Below are 22,057 nucleotides of genomic sequence, written 5' to 3'. Positions count from 1 at the left end.
CCGCTCTTTTCTGACCCTAGAGGATGTCACGATGGCCTACCCTTAAGGCACCGCTTTTCACCAACCAGCATTACTAATTCTACTCTCTGTACCTTTCTATGCTAGTCTGCTTCAACTCACCCCTAGCTGGATATTATATGTTGCCATGATTGTGACTTGTGAACTACTAATGTTATGCTTTATTGTTCTCATGCCCCCTTTCAGGGCATCATGTTGTTGTATATGTGAAAAATCGAATAAAACTTTGGTTAAAATAAAGTAGAAAATATAATAAAAAAAAAAAAAAAAAAAAGATTTTGGTCTTTTTCCGTTTATATTGCAAAAAAATTAAAATCGCAGAGACAATCAAATACCATCAAAAGAAAGCTCTATTTGTGGGGGAAAAAAAGGACGCATTGCATGACCGTGCAATTACCAGTTAAAGCAGTGCGGTGCCAAATTGTAAAAAGTGCTCTGGTCATTGAGCAGCCAAATCCTCCAGGGCTGAAGTGGTTATTCTCGAAAAAATAAATACATTTGGATTCAGTGTTGTATGACCAAGTAATTCTTGGTCACACCACTGAAAACCGAAAATTGCCCCAGAAAGAAAGGGGGTGGGTTATGAGGGGGGTAAGGAGCCCTTCATGGTGGTGGGTTGGCTATTTATATATATATATATATATATATGTATATATATATATATATATATATATATATGTATATATATATATATATGTGACCTGCAAAAAGCCAAATAATTTCCTTCAGTCATGTGAATTATTTTCTCAGCTGTAGCCATTTTGTTGTCCCCCACCATTTAGATGTATGGCATTATATTGCTATGGTTACATATGGATTGTGTTTTTCCAGCTGTGGATCAGATGGCTTTCCAGAAGGCATTGCAGCAAGCTTTAAAGAAGCACCCCAGATCAAATGTGAGTACATGGGGTTTGGATTTACCAGAGAGAAACATTTTACAACAGTTTATGGCGTCAAATCTACTATCGTCATTAACCAGATAAAGATCCTGGGTGTAACTCCAATGTCATGACTATATCTTGGGTGCGCCCTGTAACCCCCCCCCCCCGTGCTTCCTTCCCCAATGTGCCTGTTTAGGGGCCTGTGTTTATGGGATTTTTTTTTTTGTGTCTCCCCTTACAAGTCAATGGGACTGCAGATGGGAGCAGCTTGGGAGGTCAAACCTGTGAATGACTTTGAACCGGTCTCAAACTAATTACAGATGCAAACTGTGCTTACAGTAGGTGCTCAGTGGGTTCAGAGTGCTTGCACAGCAACAGCTCAGTAAATGCTAGGTGGGATCAGATTTCTGTAAGGAAGCAGCTCAGTCGATGCTCAGTGGGGTGAGAGACCTGGCATTGAAGTGGCTCAGTGTGGTCAGTGTACTTGCATGAAAGCCGCTTCATAGATGTTTGGTGGGATCGGAGTCCTGCATTGAAACCGCTCAGTAGGTATGCAGTTGGGTGAGAGACCTGGCATGCAAGCAGCTCAGTAGGTGCTCAGTGGGGTCAGAGTCCTGGCATGGAAGCAGTTAAGTGAGTGTTCAGTAAGGTCCTCCTGACATGGAAGCAGCTCAGTTGGTACTCCATTGAGGTCAGAGTCCTGGCATGGAAAAGGGCTCAGTAGGTGCTCGGTGGGGTAATAGTCCAGGCATGGAAGTTGCTCAGTAGGTGCTCAGTGGGGGTAATAGTCCAGGCATGGAAGTTGCTCAGTAGGTGCTCGGTGGGGTAATAGTCCAGGCATGGAAGTTGCTCAGTAGGTGCTCGGTGGGGTATTAGACCAGGCATAGAATTTGCTCAGTAGGTGCTTAGTGGGGTAATAGTCCAGGTATGGTAGTGGCTTAGTAGGTTCTCGATGGCGGTCATAGTCCAGGTATGGTAGTGGCTCAGTAAGTGCTCGGTGGGGTCAGAGTCCTGGCATGGAAGCAGCTTAGTAGGTGTTCAGTAAGGTCAGTCCTGACATACAAGCAGCTCAGTAGGTAATCTGTGAGGTCATAGTCCCAGGCATGGAGGTGGTTCAGTGGGTGCGCGATGGGGTCATAATCCAGGTATGGAAATGGCTCAGTAGGTGCTTGGTGGGGGCAGTGGGTGACCTAGAAGAAGCTGTTATTGTTGTGTGTGAGGTGTTGACTCGGCCTCCAAATTCTACGGATCTTAATCCATCTGTGCGATGTGCTGGAAAAAGCAAGTCCAATTCATGAAGGCCCCACCTTGCAACTTACAGGATCTGCTACCGAGGGCTTGGTGCAAGATACCACAGTGTACCTTCAGAGGTCTTAGTGGATTCATTGGCTCAGACAGTTTCCAGGCTCGGGCTTGTACAGTATTTGATGCAACATAAAACAACGGGCAGATTGCTCTTCTCTATCTACATTAATACAAATGATGGATACAATTGATCTCTATGTAGGTGACTGAGGAGTTTATGACGGGGCTGGAGTCACATATTGAAGATCGGGAGCGTTTCAGGAATTGTCTTCTTCCATGTGGACGATCTAATAAGGAGGAGGAGGGGTGAGATCTCACGTCTGTGTATTGGTTTATTCTCCGTACTTTCCTGTGTGTCTGAAGAATGAATCCTCCACTTCATGGGAGGCTCTGTAGCTTTAGGGGTAACTTGATTCTCGGTGTGAACCCGGGGTGATCTGCTGCTGCTGAGCGATTACGAATCTCCTGTGTGCTTTCAGACTACTTAACCACTTGCCTACTGGCCATTTTTTAGCTTTCAACGCTGTCGCACTTTGAATGACAATTGCTCAGTCGTACACCACGTAAGGACCGAGCCTCTTTTTGACACTTGTTTACAAGTTAAAATAATTTAATTTTTTTTTGCAAAAAAATTACTTTGAACCCCCAAACATAATAAATATATATATTTTATATTATATATATTTTTTTTTTCAGACATCCTAGAGAATAAAATGGCGGTCGTTGCAATACTTTATGTCACACTGTATTTACGCAGCACTCTTACAAGGGCAATTTTTGGGGAAAAATTCACTTTTTTGACTTAAAAAAACAAGACCACAGGAAAGTTAGCCCATTTTTTTTTTTTTTTTTATTATTCCTCATATATTATGAAAGATAATGTTACGCCAAGTAAATTGATACCCAACATGTCACGCTTCAAATTTGCGCCCACTCATGAAATGCAGACAAACTTTGACGCTTAAAAATCTCCATAGGCGACGGTTAAAAATGTCTACAGGTTATATGTTTAGAGTTACAGAGGAGGTCTTGGACTAGAATTATGAATTACGATTGCGGCGAAACCTCACCTGTGGTTTGACTTGTGTATTCCTTCACTTCTGCACGCAAGCTCGGTGGGATGGGGCACTTAAAAAAATAAAATTGGGTCACTTTTATTCCTATTACAAGGGATGTAAACACCCCGTGTAGTAGAAAAAAAGCATGACAGGACCTCTTGAATGTGAGATCTGGGGGTCAAAAAGACCTCAGATCTCACATTTACATTAAAATGCAATAAATAAATAAATAAAAAATTCCCCCTTAAGACCATTGGGCAGAAGTGACGTTCGATGTCGCTTACGTCATCCATTGTTTTGGAGCCGAGCGGGGGCCATCTTTCCCTCACTTGGCTCCATGTCTCAGAGGAGAAAGGACGCGATCGTCTCCACCACTACCGACGGCTCTGGTAAGCGGCAGAGATGACCGGAATGCAGCAGGCGGGGTGGGGGAACCTCTCCCGCCCCTAATAAAAGTGATCTTGCGGTGATTGTGCCGCAGAGACCACTTTTATCTGAAAGCCAGCTGCTCGCCGTTGTTGAAAATACCAGGGTTATGGCAGCTAGCTGCTGCCATAACAATGGTAATTAGCATCAAAGTACCAACATACAATAACGGGGATATGCGCTAAGTTGTTAAATTTAGGCCAAATTATATTGCGCTAGATTTCTTTGGTAAAAATAACCCAAATCGGTGTATATTGTTTGGTCTGTGTGTAAGTTAGCCCTTGTACACACAGTCGGAGATTCCGACGGAATGTGTCCGATCGGACCGTTTTGTCGGATATTCCAACTGTGTGTGGTCTCCATCGGACTGTTTCCGTCGGAGTATCCGACGGACCAAGTTTTGCAACTTGTTGGTAAAATTTTCTGACAAAATGCTCCGATCGGACATACTCCAATCATGTGTAGAGCATTCCGATCGGACAAAGTTCCACGTATGCTCAGATCAAATTCCTACATCAAAGCTATTGGCTACTAGCCTGAACGTAGTCCCATCGTAACGAAATAACGTCATCACGTTCTGAACGATCGGATTTTCCCACAACTTTGTCCGACCGTGTGTATGCAACAGTTTTGGACAAAATCCGATGGATTTGGTTGTCGGAATGTCCGACCGTGTGTACAAGGGCATAGAGTTTACAAACTATGGTGTGTGTATATATTTATATTTGAAAATTCATCAATCCTGATGTACCGACGGCCAAGCTCAGCAAGTTTCAGGGTATGAGTGCAAGGCAAGAACAGTCAAGAGCAGGCACAGGATGAATGGAAGCAGTATCTGGCAGCAAAGCAAAACACTCACCCAAAGTGTAATAGTAGAGGAGGGACTAAATACCCTCCCAGCAGCCAGCATCAGGTGGAAACTGATTACTAGAAATTGCTTACTGCTTGGAGACGCCCACTGATGGACACTGAGCCTACAACCCTCTGCCCAGGGAACCACAGTGCCACCAGGAGGTGATCCAGGTCCTGAGTTGCAGACTGTTCCTGTCAGAAACCATCAAATCAGGCCGAGACAGAAGTACAGTTAAATCGCACTTGTTTAATAATAAAAGTAAAAACGTAGGCAAAACATAGCCAGAATTCGGTAACCGGAATGGATAGTCAGCCAAGCCAGAAGTCAGGGATCAATGTAGTAGAACAGCAAGCAGGATCTGCAGCCAGTAGGTATGTCAGCAAAGCAAGTCAAATAGAATCGCAGGAGATCGACGCTGTGATGTTGACCAAGGTAAGGGCAGAGATCCTCTAGACTGGACGGCTTAAAGAGGAGGACCACCTAAGAAAAAAATATATTAAAAGCAAGCAGCTACAAATACTGCAAGCTGCTGACTTTTAATAAATAGACACTTACCTGTCCCAGGGTCCAGCGACGTCGGCAGCCGAAGCCGGTCAATTGGAAGTAGGGGTACACCACCTGGATAGCCTGAGATCCCTGTTTTCTGCTGTTTACCTTACAGCAGTAAGGTAAGGGGCCATTTCATTTGATGCGTGTGGGACACTGAAGAGGCACAGGAGTGTATATACACGGGGTTCATCTGGCACCTTATATCTGGAGAAGCACTATATAAAGCACGTGGCACTTTATATGCTGCCTAAGAGACTGTTGTTTTTCTTCTCTTTAGTTTTTATGCTTTAATTGCACTGTGTGATTCACGTTTATGTTATTATTAATACAGTTTTCTACGTCTTTGGATTAATTAGTTTACGTGCATGACATATTTTCACTGGTGTATGCGATTTTTGGAGACACTGGACACTGGACACTCCTATTGTGTAGATGTTGTTTATTTTTTATGCAATTTGTAATATTTGACACTTTATTTACAGACCACTTTTGATCACGATAGATGAGTCCACATTACTGTATAGTCATATGTAACTGTGTATGTAATTATTAGGCACTTTACAACTATTTAGGCACCTTAGATTTTATGTGATTTTTATTAAGCACTTGGACACTTTTATATCATACTCTTAGCTTACTATTTAGCAATTGACACTTTATTTACGGACTACGGTCCAACACGACAGTTGGATTTATAATATTGGTATATGTAACTTTGTATGAAACTTAGTATGCAGCTGAGAGTTGTTTATTCACTTTAAGGGAGCGCAACATCACCTATTTGATTTTTGTCACACATTATATATTATATGTCTTGCTCACACTGCCGACATCTTATCACCTCTTTTCTTCTCTCAGTAATCCTGCCTTCAGCTCATTTCATGACAGCCTCATCAAAATCCTCTTGGGAAATGAGACTTTACAGGTATGTCCATGTTTATCTCTTCTTTCTGACGTTTTTGGTGAAATGTTCCGATGTTGATACTTTCACGAACGTTCTGTGTGGTTTAGGGGCCTTTGATAAACTTGCTGTTTGAGAAGATACCGGAATTTTTGTATGACAGGTACACTTTTTATTTCTCTTGGATCAGTTTATATCATATGATAACTGCTTGCTGAGTCCTCTAGTTTTAATCTTTGTTTTTTGTTTTTTTAGTGTTGGCAGTGATGGGATCAGCATTCCTCGTCTAATCATCAATCAGCTGAAATGGCTGGACCTGGTGGTCAGCAGCAAGGTAATGTCTACACAGCATATTCCTGTGTTCTGCCCGGCTCTATGTCCTGTGCTACATTCCTGCACAGATGTCCATAGAGCGGCCATTAACCTGCCCACTGCTGTGTCCTGTCAATCAAAAGGTAGGTGGACCTGAGGGAAAATGAATCTCTCAGTTCCCCACCAGGCTTCACTACAAAATTCCTTGTATGTCCCTGTGGGGGTTCTCCCGACACATTACAGGGATCCTGATGATGTTGAGTTTCTAACAATGACCAGATTGTGATGAGATTTAGATGAGGTGGCTGGAAGCTCTCAGTAATCTCTGCCATCTCTATGTACGATCTCTCTGTAATCTCTCTGCTATCTCTATGTAGGATCTCTGCCAGCTGTATGTAGAATCTCTCTGTAATCTCTACCATCTCTATGCAGGTTCTCTCAGTAATCTCTATGTAGGCTATCTGTAATCTCTATGTAAAATCTCTATGTAGGATCTCCCTGTAATCTCTACCATCTCTATGTAGGATCTCCCTGTAATCTCTATGTAGGCTCTCTGTAATCTCTATGTGGGATCTCTCTGCCAGCTCTATGTAGGGTCACCCTGTAATCTCTATGTAGGATCACCCTGTAATCTCTATGTAGGACCTCTCTGTAATCTCTATGTAGGACCTCTCTGTAATCTCTATGTAGGACCTCTCTGTAATCTCTATGTAGGACCTCTCTGCAATCTCTATGTAGGACCTCTCTGTAATCTCTATGTAGGACCTCTCTGTAATCTCTATGTAGGACCTCTCTGTAATCTCTATGTGGGACCTCTCTGCAATCTCTATGTGGGACCTCTCTGCAATCTCTATGTAGGACCTCTCTGCAATCTCTATGTAGGACCTCTCTGCAATCTCTATGTAGGACCTCTCTGCAATCTCTATGTAGGACCTCTCTGCAATCTCTATGTAGGACCTCTCTGCAATCTCTATGTAGGACCTCTCTGCAATCTCTATGTAGGACCTCTCTGCAATCTCTATGTAGGACCTCTCTGTAATCTCTATGTAGGACCTCACTGTAATCTCTGTAGGATCTCCCTGTAATCTCTATGTAGGACCTCTCTGTAATCTCTGCCATCTTTATGTAGGATCTGACCTCTAAGATCATGCAGCTGGTTGTGGTATCCCCGGCTGATGTCCAGCAACACATCATCAGCAGCCTTCCTGAAATCCTGGAGGACTCCGAACACAACGATGTCGCTAAGGAGCTCAGGTGGGTTTGTATAGTCCATATAGATAAATAACAAATATAATGAAAACCAAATGGGACCTGCCCTTGGGTCCCCCCCCCCCAGTTTAGTTGTCAGAATTATTGGACTGTGAGTGCAGTGCATTTATCAAATGGAATTATCGTTGATATGTTGTAGTGGCTAATCACTGTTCCCCCCACATGTGTGCAATGAATGATGCTGATTGGGGGGGGGGGGGTCATGTGACAGAGCCTTTTCCTGACATTCTCACAGATGACTATAGCGCTTGCTCTGCCCTGTGTAGTCCATGTCTGTTGTCTTAGTAATGTGTCAATGTGTTGGGCCAGCTCTCTCCTCCAGCAGAATTCCCAGCTGACTGTCACCATTCTAGATGCCTTCTCCAGCCTAAACCTGAACACCGAGCTCCTCACAGAGGTACCTTCCTCCCCAATAAAACCTGAATTTCTATCCTCCCATTGAGTGTACACCACTAATCTTCTCTCTCTCCAGGTCCGGACATGGGTCATGTCTACGCTGTCCGCTGTGGACTTAGAAGTGGTGCCTGTTATAGTGAAGTTCGTCCTTCATACAGTCACCCTGACAGATGCAGTGGAGGTACCGACTATATATCTATTGGAAGACATTGGACTTGATTTACTAAATCTGGTGAAGCTGTGCATAGAAACCTTTTTTTTTTTTTTTTTTTTTTTTTTTAAAGCTTAACTGAACAAGCTGAAGTTAGAAACTGATTGACTACCCTGCACAGCTGCACTGGATTTTGCCACCCATTGTATTCAAAAGGAGCTTGCTGAATTCTTCTCCCTCTTCCTCTCTCTCTCTCTCTCTCTCTCTCTCTCTTCTCTCTCTTCTCTCTCTTCTCTCTCTTCTCTCTCTTCTCTCTCTTCTCTCTCTCCTCTCTCTCCTCTCTCTCTCTCTTCTCTCTTCCTTCTCTCTTTCTCTCTCTTTCTCTCTCTTTCTTCTCTCTCTCTCTTTCTTCTCTCTCTTTCTGTCTCTCTTTCTTCGCTCTTTCTTCTCTCTCTCTTCTCTCTCTCTGTCTCTCTTTCTTCTCTCTCTGTCTCTCTTTCTTCTCTCTCTGTCTCTCTCTCTCTCTCTCTCTCTCTCTCTCTCTCTCTCTGTCTCTCTCTCTGTCTCTCTCTCTCTCTCTCTCTCTCTCTCTCTCCCCCTCTCTCTCTCCCCCTCTCTCTCTCCCCCTCTCTCTCTCCCCCCCCTCTCTCTCTCTCTCTCTTCTCCTTTCCCTCTTTCTTCTCCTTTGGTGCCCCAGTGGTAAAACAGACATAGGACAAGAGTACTTATGCTCGCTGCAGTCAGCAGAGCCTAAAATGTTCCTCCTCCATTCAGAACCAGGGAGAGACAACAGCAGCCAGATGGATAGCATTCAGCAGGAACAGCATGGCTGCCGCAATTTCTGCCTCTGTGTATTGAATGCAGGCAAAGTATATAGTGTATATCACTTCCTGCCCACTGCACTTCCCAGCACTGTTGTTACCTCATAACCTTCTTAGTTCATTACCTTACACAACACCATCTCCCACACTGCCACAGCACTGAACCATTCACATCAGTCTCTGCACCAAGGGAGCTTACATTTTAAATACCCAACCACAGTCTCACACTATTATTGTTCTAAATTTACAGTATATACAGGTAGCGCTGACATATTCCATAGTGCTGAACAGTTCAACCACAGTAACACACTTTTCAATGAATCATCATGTATACTGTAATATCTTAACCACAACTATGCGCTCTCTAGTGTGGAGAACAGTCTGAGGAGAACATGTAGAACTGGAGCAGATGATGCTTCTGGGGGAATCAGGACAGGAGTTCTGCATTTCATAAATAGTTTGGCTGATTCCTTATTTCTAATACAGAGAGGGAAAAATCTGCCTTTAATGTTCTCTCTCTTCCTGCAGGTCATTTCCGAGCTCCGCCAGAAATTGGATGTGGAGATGTGCGTTTCCCTTTCACAGCTGCCTGCCACTCAGAGTAAAATATCAAAGTCTGCAAAGAGGTAAGTACAAGACACAATCCCTGTATACAGAGGTATGTACAAGACACAATCCCTGTATACAGAGGTATGTACAAGACACAATCCCTGTATACAGAGGTATGTGCAAGACACAATCCCTGTATACAGAGGTATGTGCAAGACACAATCCCTGTATACAGAGGTATGTGCAAGACACAATCCCTGTATACAGAGGTATGTGCAAGACACAATCCCTGTATAGAGAGGTATGTGCAAGACACAATCCCTGTATACAGAGGTATGTGCAAGACACAATCCCTGTATACAGAGGTATGTGCAAGACACAATCCCTGTATACAGAGGTATGTGCAAGACACAATCCCTGTATACAGAGGTATGTGCAAGACACAATCCCTGTATACAGAGGTATGTGCAAGACACAATCCCTGTATACAGAGGTATGTGCAAGACACAATCCCTGTATACAGAGGTATGTGCAAGACACAATCCCTGTATACAGAGGTATGTGCAAGACACAATCCCTGTATACAGAGGTATGTGCAAGACACAATCCCTGTATACAGGGGTATGTACAAGACACGATCCCTGTAATGCAGACTTCTTTCTCTCACTCTGTGTCTTCCTCAGTTCCACAAAGGCCCCAGAGAAAGGTGGCCATGACTGTATCACAATCCTTACCGAGGTGATAAAGTCGGCCGTCTGGTTCCAGAAACATGTGTGTGAAGCCTGGATCAAAGTGAGTCCCGGAATGCCTCTGTCTTTTTATTTATTTTTTCCATGATCTAGTTATCTGGATAGTCAAAGTTGCTACCATCACGTTCTCTGCTCACCAGATCTCCAGCCTTTCTTATCGTCACATTCTCTGCTCACCGGATCTCCAGCCTTTCTTATCGTCACATTCTCTGCTCACCAGATCTCCAGCCTTCCTTACTGTCACATTCTCTGCTCACCGGATCTCCAGCCTTTCTTATCGTCACATTCTCTGCTCACCAGATCTCCAGCCTTCCTTCTTGTCACATTCTCTGCTCACCAGATCTCCAGCCTTTCTTATTGTCACATTCTTTGCTCACCAGATCTCCAGCCTTTCTTACTGTCACATTCTCTGCTTCACATTTGTTGGAGACCTCAGTGGATATACATATGTCTTTATATTTTGTGTATATACAGAAGAGGAGTGTGGAGGGTATGGCAGAGACAGTGCAGCCCTCTGTCTTGTTTATATATTCAGACTCCAATGTAGATGCTGTGCAACACTCTGTCATGTTTGCTTGTTGTCTTTTAGGCTATAGAGAGTGTAAATAATGCAGAGGAACACAAGGTACGTCGGTCTAGTGAATAGACATTATCTTTGTAGGAGGAAATGGAAATGTCTTGATGGCTGTATGATACCTACCCTGATTTCCCTGCAGGTCACTGACTTTTTAGTTCTCCTCATCCTTTACTCCACCAACCCCAACAGTAAGAAACAAGTGGAGCGCTTGCTACGAAACAAGATCTGCTGTGGTTTCATCACCAGCTCCCTCCTGCACAATACCTTCAGCAGGCACACACCAGTAAGTTCCCCTACCGTCACTCCAGTACACACCTCTGCGATCAGTCCTGTGCCGGTGAACATTGCTGTGTTTTTGCAGCATTGCAAAAACACAGCACTGACATGCAGCATCTGGGTGATCCTCCTTTCGTGCACTGACATGCAGCATCCGGGTGATCCTCCTTTCATGCACCGACATGGAGCATCCGGGTGATCCTCCTTTCATGCACCGACATGCAGCATCCGGGTGATGCCCCTTTCATGCACCGACATGCAGCATCCGGGTGATGCCCCTTTCATGCACCGACATGCAGCATCTGGGTGATGCCCCTTTCATGCACCGACATGCAGCATCCGGGTGATGCCCCTTTCATGCACCGACATGCAGCATCCGGGTGATGCCCCTTTCATGCACCGACATGCAGCATCCGGGTGATGCCCCTTTCATGCACCGACATGCAGCATCTGGGTGATGCCCCTTTCATGCACCGACATGCAGCATCCGGGTGATGCCCCTTTCATGCACCGACATGCAGCATCCGGGTGATGCTCCTTTCATGCACCGACATGCAGCATCCGGGTGATGCTCCTTTCATGCACCGACATGCAGCATCCGGGTGATGCCCCTTTCATGCACCGAAATGCAGCATCCGGGTGATGCCCCTTTCATGCACCGACATGCAGCATCCGGGTGATGCTCCTTTTATGCACCGACATGCAGCATCCGGGTGATGCCCCTTTCATGCACCGGCATGCAGCATCCGGGTGATGCTCCTTTCATGCACCGACATGCAGCATCCGGGTGATGCTCCTTTCATGCACCGACATGCAGCATCCGGGTGATGCTCCTTTCATGCACCGACATGCAGCATCCAGGTGATGCTCCTTTCATGCACCGACATGCAGCATCCAGGTGATGCTCCTTTCATGCACCGACATGCAGCATGCAGCATCCAGGTGATGCTCCTTTCATGCACCGACATGCAGCATCCAGGTGATGCTCTTTTCATGCACCGACATGCAGAATCCAGGTGATGCTCCTTTCATGCACCGACACGCAGCATCCAGGTGATGCTCCTTTCATGCACCGACACGCAGCATCCAGGTGATGCTCCTTTCATGCAATGACATGCAGCATCCAGGTGATGCTCCTTTCATGCAATGACATGCAGCATCCAGGTGATGCTCCTTTCATGCACCGACATGCAGCATCCAGGTGATGCTCTTTTCATGCACCGACATGCAGCATCCAGGTGATGCTCTTTTCATGCACCGACATGCAGCATCCAGGTGATGCTCCTTTCATGCACCGACACGCAGCATCCAGGTGATGCTCCTTTCATGCAATGACATGCAGCATCCAGGTGATGCTCCTTTCATGCACCGACACGCAGCATCCAGGTGATGCTCCTTTCATGCAATGACATGCAGCATCCAGGTGATGCTCCTTTCATGCACCGACATGCAGCATCCAGGTGATGCTCTTTTCATGCACCGACATGCAGCATCCAGGTGATGCTCTTTTCATGCACCGACATGCAGCATCCAGGTGATGCTCCTTTCATGCACCGACACGCAGCATCCAGGTGATGCTCCTTTCATGCAATGACATGCAGCATCCAGGTGATGCTCCTTTCATGCACCGACATGCAGCATCTGGGTGATGCTCCTTTCATGCAACGACATGCAGCATCTGGGTGATGCTCCTTTCATGCACCGACATGCAGCATCTGGGTGATGGTCCTTTCATGCACCGACATGCAGCAATCCGGGTGATCCTTCTTTCATGCATCGGCATTTAACATCCTGGTGATGCTGATCATGCAGTGACATATAACAATCAGGTGACACTCTTTTTAGTACCGTGACATGCAGCATCCAGGTGGTACTTTTTTCTTGCAGTGACATATAGCATCTGAATGACACTCCTTTTTTTTTTTTTTTTTTTTTTTTTTTTTTTAATTATGCAGCAAGACATAGCATCCGGATGCTGTTTTTAATGCAGCGACATGCAATACCTGGGTGACACTATCTATGCAGGGGCATGCCAGGACCGGGTGACACTCTTTTTCATTCAGTGTGCTGCTTGTGTTTTCTCTCCAGAGTGGTGTGGTAACCAATTCTGGTGAATGAATTATCCTCATGTGATTTTTAGGATTTTTCTGGGGGACTTGGGGATCAGTTTTATAATTTTGTAGATATATGGTTTCCAGGTGGCTGATGGCTTTGTCTTTTCCTTTACAGGTTTTGATGATTTATTTTCCCTCCATATTGTCCTTGGCTCAGACTCTCCTGAGGTCTGCGGAGCCGGAAGTCCCTTCATTCAGCAGCCACCTCTACAAGCTGGCCTTCTCTGCATTTGATCGCTACTGCCAGCAGGTAAGTGTGTCCGGAGAGGACCATAAAGGTTGTGCAAAGTATATAGGGAGGCACTGTGTGGATAGTGCTGGTGTATATGTGTGTGTCTGGAGAGGACCATGTAGGTTATGCAGGGTATATGAGGAGACACAGTGTGGATAGTGTAGGTACAGTATATACCTGTATGCATGTCTTGAGATGGATGATATTGGTTATGCGGGGTGTATTAGGACACATTGGGGGTTGATTTACTAAAACTGGAGAGTGCAAAATCTGGTGCAGCTCTGCACAGAAACCAATCAGCTTTTAACTTCAACTTGTTTAACCACTTGCCGATTAGCCGCCGCACTTATACTGTGGCAGGTTGGCTTTCCTGCGTGAACAGACGCACCTGTACGTCGGTCCGTGCATGTGAAATTGATGGTACGCGCCCGCGGATCTGACGGACTTGATGGTCGCCCACAATCACTGTACACAGAGGCAGAATGGAAACAAAGCAGGTCCCTATTCTAACAGTGGGGCATGTCAGAGACCTACTGTTCCCAGTGATCTCTGTCAGGTCCCCCCCCCCCCCCCCCCCCGCGCAGTTAGAAAATGCTGAGGGAACACATTTAACCCCTTGATCGCCCCCTAGTGTAAACCCCTTCCCTGCCAGTGCCATTTATACATTGATCAGTCCATTTTTATAGCACTGATCACTGTAATAATGTCACTGGTCCCCAAAAAGTGGTGAAGTTTGTACGCCGCAGTCCCGCTAAAAATCGCAGATTGCCAATATTACCAGTAAAAACATCACCAAAAGACAGCTCTTTTTGTGGGGGGGGGGGCTTGGAACACCAATTTTGTTTGGGTACAGCATCGCACGACCGCGCAATTGTCAGTTAAACCGACGCAGGGCCGAATCGCAAAAAACGGCCTGGTCAAACGCTGCACTAGGAGAGGCATGCCTGGACAAAGGGGTCCTGCGTGACTCCGAAGCGTTGCACTCTCCTTGTGTTGTGATCATGCAATAAATGATCCGTTTGGACACTATTTATGTCGTTCCGTGGTGTGCTGGCAAATATCTTCATTGATTGGCATTCAGGGCGCTTTAAAAAAAAAAAAAAAGTGCGTCCAATGCCACATTTTAAAGCAAAATGTAAACGAGCCCCTTACAGACGGGTGGGGGTGGCAGATCACATTACAATGAAGACTATGCTCTGGGGTGCTGTATATTATAGACATCTACAAAGTGAGCAGAACACACAGCACTGAGGGCAGTTTTCTGTATTATATGGTATTGCAGTCGCAGCTCCCTGGCGCAGGTAGGTGAATGGGTTGGTGAAGAAGATGGGAGTTACAAGCAGGCAGTAGTAGGGTGAGCTGTAGGCTGCATCCCTGTCCCAGCTCTATAAGCAATATGGTAAAAATCTGAGTGTGCTTTTTTTTTTTTTTTTTGCAGGAGCTGATTGCGACGTTGGTGACCCATGTGTGCAGCGGGTATTCCGATGAGGTGGACTCCTCCCTGGATATAATAACAGATTTGATATCCACTAACCCTACAGCCGTGGCCCTCTACGCCGTGTTCATCAAGGTGGGTGAATGCTGGTGGGGACCGATCTCCGCGTCGTCAGAATCGCCAGCTTTTACATTTTACTGTTCTAAGTTGCTATCGTCTACGCTGGAGGAACACAAAGCTTTTTCTTTTATCTGTTTATTGCAGATTTCATCATATTAACAGAAGCATACATAGGACTGAGCATTGTAGAATATATTCGTTCCTTTCCCTGTGAAATGCCATGACATTATAATCAAAAAGGGGATTGGTTTTATAGATTAAAACGGGGGGGGGGGGGGTCTCCAAACTTTCTAAACAAAGGGCCAGTTTACCGTCTTTTAGGCTTTAGGAGGGTCGGACGGTGGCCAAGTAGAAATAGAAAGGGTCCCGACATCAGTGGGAAAAAATAATGCCCCATTGTTTGTTTCAGTGAGAGTAACTGCGCGCCATTATTGGTGTAAGTGGGACGAATTGTGCCCCATCGTTGATGTCATTGGACCCCATTGTTGGTGTCATTGGGAGGAATTGTGCTCCATCAATGATGTCATTGGGCCCCATCTTTGGTGTCATTGGGATGAATTGTGCTCAGTTGTTGGTGTCATTGTGCCCCACTGTTGGTGTCATTGAGAGGAATTGTGCCACATCATTGGTGTTATTGGGGCCCCATTGTTGGTATCATTGGGAGGAATTGTGCCCCATTGTTGGTGTCAGCGGGGGGAACTGTTCCACCTTAGTTGGTGTCATTGAGGGGATTGTGCCCCATTGTTGTTATCATTGGGAGGAATTATTCCCCATCAATGATGTCATTGGGCCCCACTGTTGGTGTCATTGGGAGAAATTGTGCCTCATCATTGATGTCATTGGGCCTCATTGTTGGTGTCATTCGGAGGAATTGGACCCCATTGTTGGTGTCATTGGGAGAAATTGTGCACCATTGCTGGTATCATTGGGAGGAATTGTGTCCCATCAATGATGTCATTGGGTCCCATTGTTGGTGTCATTGGGAGAAATTGTGCGCCATTGCTGGTGTCATTGGGAGGAATTGTGTCCCATCAATGATGTCATTGGGCCCCATTGTTGGTATCATTGGGAGGAATTGTGCCCCATTGTTAGTGTTAGTGGGGAGAATTGTTCCACCTTAGTTGGTGTCATTGGGAGGAGTTGTGCTCAATTGTTGGTGTCATTGGGCCCCACCGTTGGTGTTATTGAGAGGAATTGTGCCCCATCATTGGTGTCATTGGGCCCCATTGTTGGTGTCATTGGGAGAAATTGTGCCCCATTGTCAATGTCAGCGGGGGAAACTGTTCAACTTTAGTTGGTGTCATTGGGGGGAATTGTGCCCCATTGTTGGTGTCAGCGGGGGGGGGGGGGGGTTATGGTTTTGGAACTGTTCCACCTTTAGTTGGTGTCATTGGGGGAAATTGTGCCCTGTTGGTATTATTGGGCCCCATTGTTGGTGTCATTGGGAGGAATTGTGCCCCATTGTTGGTGTTAGCAGGGTGAACTGTTCCACCTTAGCTGGTGTTATGGGGGGGGGGGGGGGGTGGGGGATTGTGCCCCATTATTGATGTCATTGGGGGGAATTGTTCCACCGTAGTTGGGGTCATTGGGAGAAATTTTGCCCCCTTCATTGGTGTCAGTGGGTGGAATTCTTCCCTATTGTTGGTATAAGTGGATGAAATAGTGCTCCAAGGGCCGGATAAAAGCAAGCAAAGGGCCACACCTGGCCCCCCCGAGCCTCAGTTTGGGGACCAATTTATTAGAACATTGCTTTATCTTTGTCATAGAAGGCTTCGTCTTTCTTGACATTTCATGTCTCCAAAACAAATTAAGCAAACCTGAGCCTTGGCAAGTCCCATGAAAGAAAATGCCAAGCAGTTTTGGCATAAGGGAGAATATTAGTTGATCTACATTTCCTTCCATATAAAAAAAATTGGGGGGGGGGGTTGGAGGTGACATTTTTGGACACTTTTTTTTGGTTTTCTGGTAATAATTTAGTCCATCCATTAAGGTGTCGGCTCTTCCTGATCTTCTGTTTTTTTTTTATCTAGCAGGCCACATGCAAAGAACCAACACAATGCACTGTAGTTGTAAAGGCTCAATATTCTTTACCTTATTTGCATTCTATACATTAAGGTAAAAAACCTTCTGTGTGCAGCTCACACCCCTCCCCTCCTCCCCAACCCTTCCTTACCTAGGCCTGAGCTTGATCTAACGATGTGCAGGAGAGCAGCAGCTCTCCCCCCTTCCTCATTGGCTCAAAGACAGCAGCGGGAGTCGTTGGCACAGTGAGGGAGCAGGGGTCATGGCTGAGCCGTGCTCTGTGTGGCTTATGGATACACAGAGCAGTCTCGGGAGCGAGCACGCACGAGTGCCCCCCCCATAGCAAGTGCCTTGCTATAGGTGCACTTGGCATGAGGGAGGAGCCAGGAATCACGGCGGTGGGACCTGGGAAGATTAGGATTAGGGCTGCTCTGTGCAAAACCATTACACAGAGCAGGTAAGGCAGGTTACATGTTTCCCATGTGTGTGTGTGTGTGTGTGTGTGTGTGTGTATGTATGTATGTATGTGCGTGCGCGTGTATATATAGATATACTGTGTATATAAAATATATATATATATATAATATTTTTTATTAAATGATGCTTTTACAATCGCTCTAATTGACACAATGAGCAGGGTGTTCTGGAAGCATTGATAGATGTATCAATATATTTTCTTGCAGGGTATATTGGACTACTTGGATAACCTGAATGCCCAACAGATCCGCAAGCTCTTTCAAATCCTTTGCATGCTGGCGTTCACCCATGAAGGTGTTCACATCCAGGTACACACGGCGGGAAGCTCGAGGGTGGGCTCTTCTGCCGGTCCCCTCTGTACTTCCACGCATGCTAAGCTATTAGTGCCCATGCAGCTGGCGCGGCGCTCCAGGGATTTGAAATCCCCGTCCTTATTCCCGCTTCTCCTGGGTTGAATCATAGTGATGCTGTGTGATTGTGCTAACCAATCAGAATTGCTCTGATCCGTCCCAGAAGCACTACACAGAGAAAATGGAGAGGAGCGTGGACTTCAAATCCCTGGACTGCTGCATGGGACAGCCCAGCATCCACAGAGGTTAGTGCAGCCGGGACCGGCGAGGGCTGGGGAGGGTGTACGGTGTTCACCCTCTTTTTGTTTTTTGTTTGTTTTTAAAAAAAAAAAGGTGAACTCACACTTTAAACCTACCTTTTATGTGATTGGTAGAGCATGAATTCACATCATTTGCCACCTTTTGTCCTGAACCTGGGACTGTCAATTCACCCATTCCATTACTGACACGTACACATTTCACAAGGCTGATGGCTGGTTAGATTTCGGTAAAATGCCAACTGAATCTGATGTATAGATTTAGAAACGCATAGAAAAACAGGGAGGGGACACCGACCTTGTGCATTACCAAAAATAAAATGTATTTGAAAAATAAAAGAAAGAATCGTACTCGCAAACCAACGTTAAAAGAATAAACTAAAAATGGGCAGCGCTGAAATTACAATTAATAATAATCAAAAATGAATGAAAGGTCCAGATAAAGAAGAACGAGTCCAATTAGTGATGAAAAATAACTGTGATGATTAGTGAAGACACAATTCAAACCAGTGTAAATGAAAGTGCCGATAAAGCCACCTTGTACCGACAGTGCACCACCATCACCACATATAAATATATGGGCTTACCAAAGGCAAGCTATAAAAAAGCCTGCGGCTAGTGCCCAGCCCAGGGCCTGTTCCACAAGGAAGCTGAATCAGTAAGGGGAAGCCTGGACCACACATCAAAATGGCTCGAGAATCGAATACCGGCCAACCAGAAGTTAATGAGGATATTGGCCAAAAAATAAAGAGGAGAACTCTACTCCATAGTGCAGGCTGAACCGCAATAGGTTTTAATATAAAAAAGTAATACACTTACATTTAAGAGGATGTAAACAGACATATAAAAAGCGGCTGGCCAATAAGCAAAAACGCCTGTCGCTGAGATGTGCGATGACGTCACTACGTCCATCTCCCAGTTGATTTTTCATCGCTAATTTGACTCATTCTTCTGTTCTGGACTTTTCATAAATTTTTGATTTATTATTTAATTGTAATTTCAGCGCTGCCCATTTTTTATTTATTGTATTTGTTCTATGTGTATTTCGTAGTTTGGCAGCTGCTTTTTATATTTTATTTTTAACCAGATGGTATCGCAAACGGCTTGCTTGTTAACGAGGGAGTAACATCTTCATCAGAGCCTCAGCGATGGCAGACTAACTTTCTCTAGATTCCCTCTAAATAGAGCCATTCACATGTCTGGGTGGACGCCCACCAGAGCCTGCCACACCCGTCCGGGTGGGGCACCCGCCCACCATGTCAATCCATCAAAACATACCACATGCTAAATCATAACTGTCAAGCACACAAATACGTCTTCATTCCCGTAGAGAGGGGGCTATATCCCTGCACTAGCAGTAGGGTACATCTCCCGTATCCACCCGACCATCATCTCATCTCATCTCGTCTCATTTCATTTTATAACCAGATCCAATGCTCCATATGTCACATTATGACATAGCATCAGATAATCGCTCCAGAGTCCACCTACCCTTTTGAAGTGTTCTATCTTTCCCCATCATGCAGTCCACCGTTACTGCTAGTAGATGCTGAAGGGGGGAGTGGAGGAGAGAGACTGGGGGGTGAGAGCGAGGACGCCTCCATCCTTTACAAAGGAGCTTAAAATAGTAATAATAATAATGGTATGATGGTAAAGGTATAGCGTGCGTACCACTAACCAGATTGTGTGGCACGCACGCTATACCGCAACCAGGAAGTGAGTGGATTTGCATTCCACCCACCACTTCCGGTTGCTTCCCCATCACGTATATTATAGGCCAAAAAGAAAATACAGCCTCATAATGAAAAAAATCTGGCAATGCAGTGGCATCAACGAGCCCTTCCCAACGCGTTTCTCCGAAACAGGCATCATCTGGGGTGGGGCTCGTTGGGAAGGGCTCGTTGATGCCACTGCGTTGCCAGATTTTATTTCCATGCTTGTATTTGCCTGTAATATGTGAGTACCCATTTACGCTTTTAATGTTAATAAAAGTTTTAAACGGTATTTCATTATGAGGCTGTATTTTCTTTTTGGCCTATAATATACGTGGAAGAATCTCTGTCCTCAGTCACCCCGAAAGGTGGATAGCCATTTCATCTATTTTTGGGTCATCTCTCTGTCTACTCTGGTACCCCTGAGACGTTACAAGTTTTGCCAGCTGTTTTTTCGTGTGGATTTACATCAATAAACTCGTGTGACTCACTAGGTATATACCTAACTGGGTCCATTACATCTGGTAAGCCTCCTCTCAAGTGGTGGTGGATTTCTGCAAAGTATTCACTGAAGTCACTATAACTTCTCAAGATATTGCACTTTGTCACCATTTTGTTTCACTTATGGACTCTTGACACGTTCACCTTGGTGGATATACGTATATCAATTTTTTTATTTTTTTTGTATATTTGGATATAGTGTTGTCTAAAACATAGAATCATTAATAGTGTTAATTTATGCAGAGTTTTTTTCACTATTAGGCCGGGTTCACACTGCTGCGGGGGGGAGATCCGGATGTGATTCGCACCGCACTGCAGTGCAAATCACATCCGATTTCCGTAGCGATGCGAGTTCAGCCATACTGATATGGCTGAATTCGCATCGCTCCCGCAGCAAACTCGCACAGGACCCTTTTTTTGGTCCGCAACAGAATCGGATTGCATGGGTGTTCACACCATGCGATCCGATTCCTGTGCGAGTCTGCAGATCGCACTGCGATATGCGGACGGATCTGGGGGTGTCATTAACATTTCATTGACACTCCCAGCCGTTCGCATAGGGCAGTGTGAACTGCCGGCGGGAGTCATGCGATGCGGGAAAACGCAGCGGATTCGCGGCGTTCCCGCATCGCTGTGGTGTGAACCCAGCCTTAAAGATGATTATATTATTTACACTGGTAAAAGATTATATAGATATTGTCATAATCTAAGCGCTGCACCTTTTTTTATTATTTCACCATTGTGCAAAGCTGCCGGTCTTCCCTTTATAATCAAACTTAGAGAGTTTGGTTGTAAAGGGAAGACTGTCTGTCAGTTTTGGACAGGGGCCTTGCTTGATTTTGTTTTGCCTGTGCTATTTCTTTTTTTTTTTTTTTTTTTTTTACCCCCTGAGCTACTAATAGAGATAGGTTGGGGTCCTTCTGGCACATACAAAACCAGACCGAAATATTGTGGCCTTTCATTATTTGTTTATTTCCTTAGGATGAGATGCACATTGTCATCAGGAAGCAGCTTTCCAGTACAGTGGTGAAGTACAAGCGAATTGGAGTGATTGGGGCAGTGAGGATGCTGGGAAGCATGGCTACTAGTGACCGGTCAGACTTTTTTTTTTTTCAATCTTTATTTAGAATTTTATAGTTATCATACAGCAATAAGCAGTAGATAGCGCACACATGTACATGACATATATGAGTATATACAGTAGAACCATTCTTTTTAACCGCTTGACCTGTGTTCCCCCCCTTCCCCCTTCATGCCCAGGCCATTTTTTTGTGATACGGCACTGCTTTACTTTTACTGACAATTACACGAACATACAACGCTGTACCCAAAGATATTTTATGTCTTCCCCCCCCCCCCCCCCCCCCACAAATAGCTTTCTTTGGTGGTAATTGATCACCACTATTTTTTGCACTATAAACAAAAAAAAAAAACGACAATTTTGAAAAAAACAAAAAACTGTTTTTGACTTTTTGATATAAAACGTATCCAATAAAAAAAAAACGGAAAATCTAATTTCTTCGTAAATTTAGGCCAATATGTACTCTGCTGCATATTTTTGGTAAAAAAAAATCGCAATAAGTGTATATTGATTGGTTTGCTCAAAAGTTATAGCATCTGCAAACCAAGGGGTATTTTTATGGAATATTATTATTATTTTATTTTTTTATACTACTTCTTTTTTTTTTTTTATAATACTAGTAATGATGATCAGCGACTTATAGCGGGACTGCGATATTGCGGCAG

General features: G+C 44.9%; 1 protein-coding gene across 1 annotated transcript in view; it reads left to right on the top strand.

Moving 5' to 3' along the window:
* Window positions 1-22,057, top strand: part of FANCD2 (FA complementation group D2) — a gene marked incomplete at its 5' end in the record, with an annotated part of 70,108 nt that overhangs the window by 8,996 nt on the left and 39,055 nt on the right. Inside the window, 16 exon segments of the mRNA XM_077451566.1 lie at window positions 850-914; window positions 2,407-2,510; window positions 5,949-6,015; window positions 6,102-6,154; window positions 6,247-6,325; window positions 7,433-7,557; window positions 7,882-7,969; window positions 8,045-8,149; window positions 9,469-9,566; window positions 10,173-10,281; window positions 10,828-10,863; window positions 10,955-11,098; window positions 13,321-13,455; window positions 14,876-15,007; window positions 17,698-17,799; window positions 21,293-21,405. Of these exon segments, the coding sequence (XP_077307692.1) occupies window positions 850-914; window positions 2,407-2,510; window positions 5,949-6,015; window positions 6,102-6,154; window positions 6,247-6,325; window positions 7,433-7,557; window positions 7,882-7,969; window positions 8,045-8,149; window positions 9,469-9,566; window positions 10,173-10,281; window positions 10,828-10,863; window positions 10,955-11,098; window positions 13,321-13,455; window positions 14,876-15,007; window positions 17,698-17,799; window positions 21,293-21,405 (1,555 nt within the window).

The sequence above is a fragment of the Lithobates pipiens genome, unplaced genomic scaffold, assembly GCF_037356315.1.
Source record: "Lithobates pipiens isolate NorthernLeopardFrog02 unplaced genomic scaffold, aLitPip1_a1.2 Scaffold_23, whole genome shotgun sequence".
Taxonomy (NCBI): Eukaryota; Metazoa; Chordata; class Amphibia; order Anura; family Ranidae; genus Lithobates; species Lithobates pipiens.
Note: the sequence above shows the minus strand (reverse complement) of the source record. Positions and strands in the feature narration are given on the sequence as shown.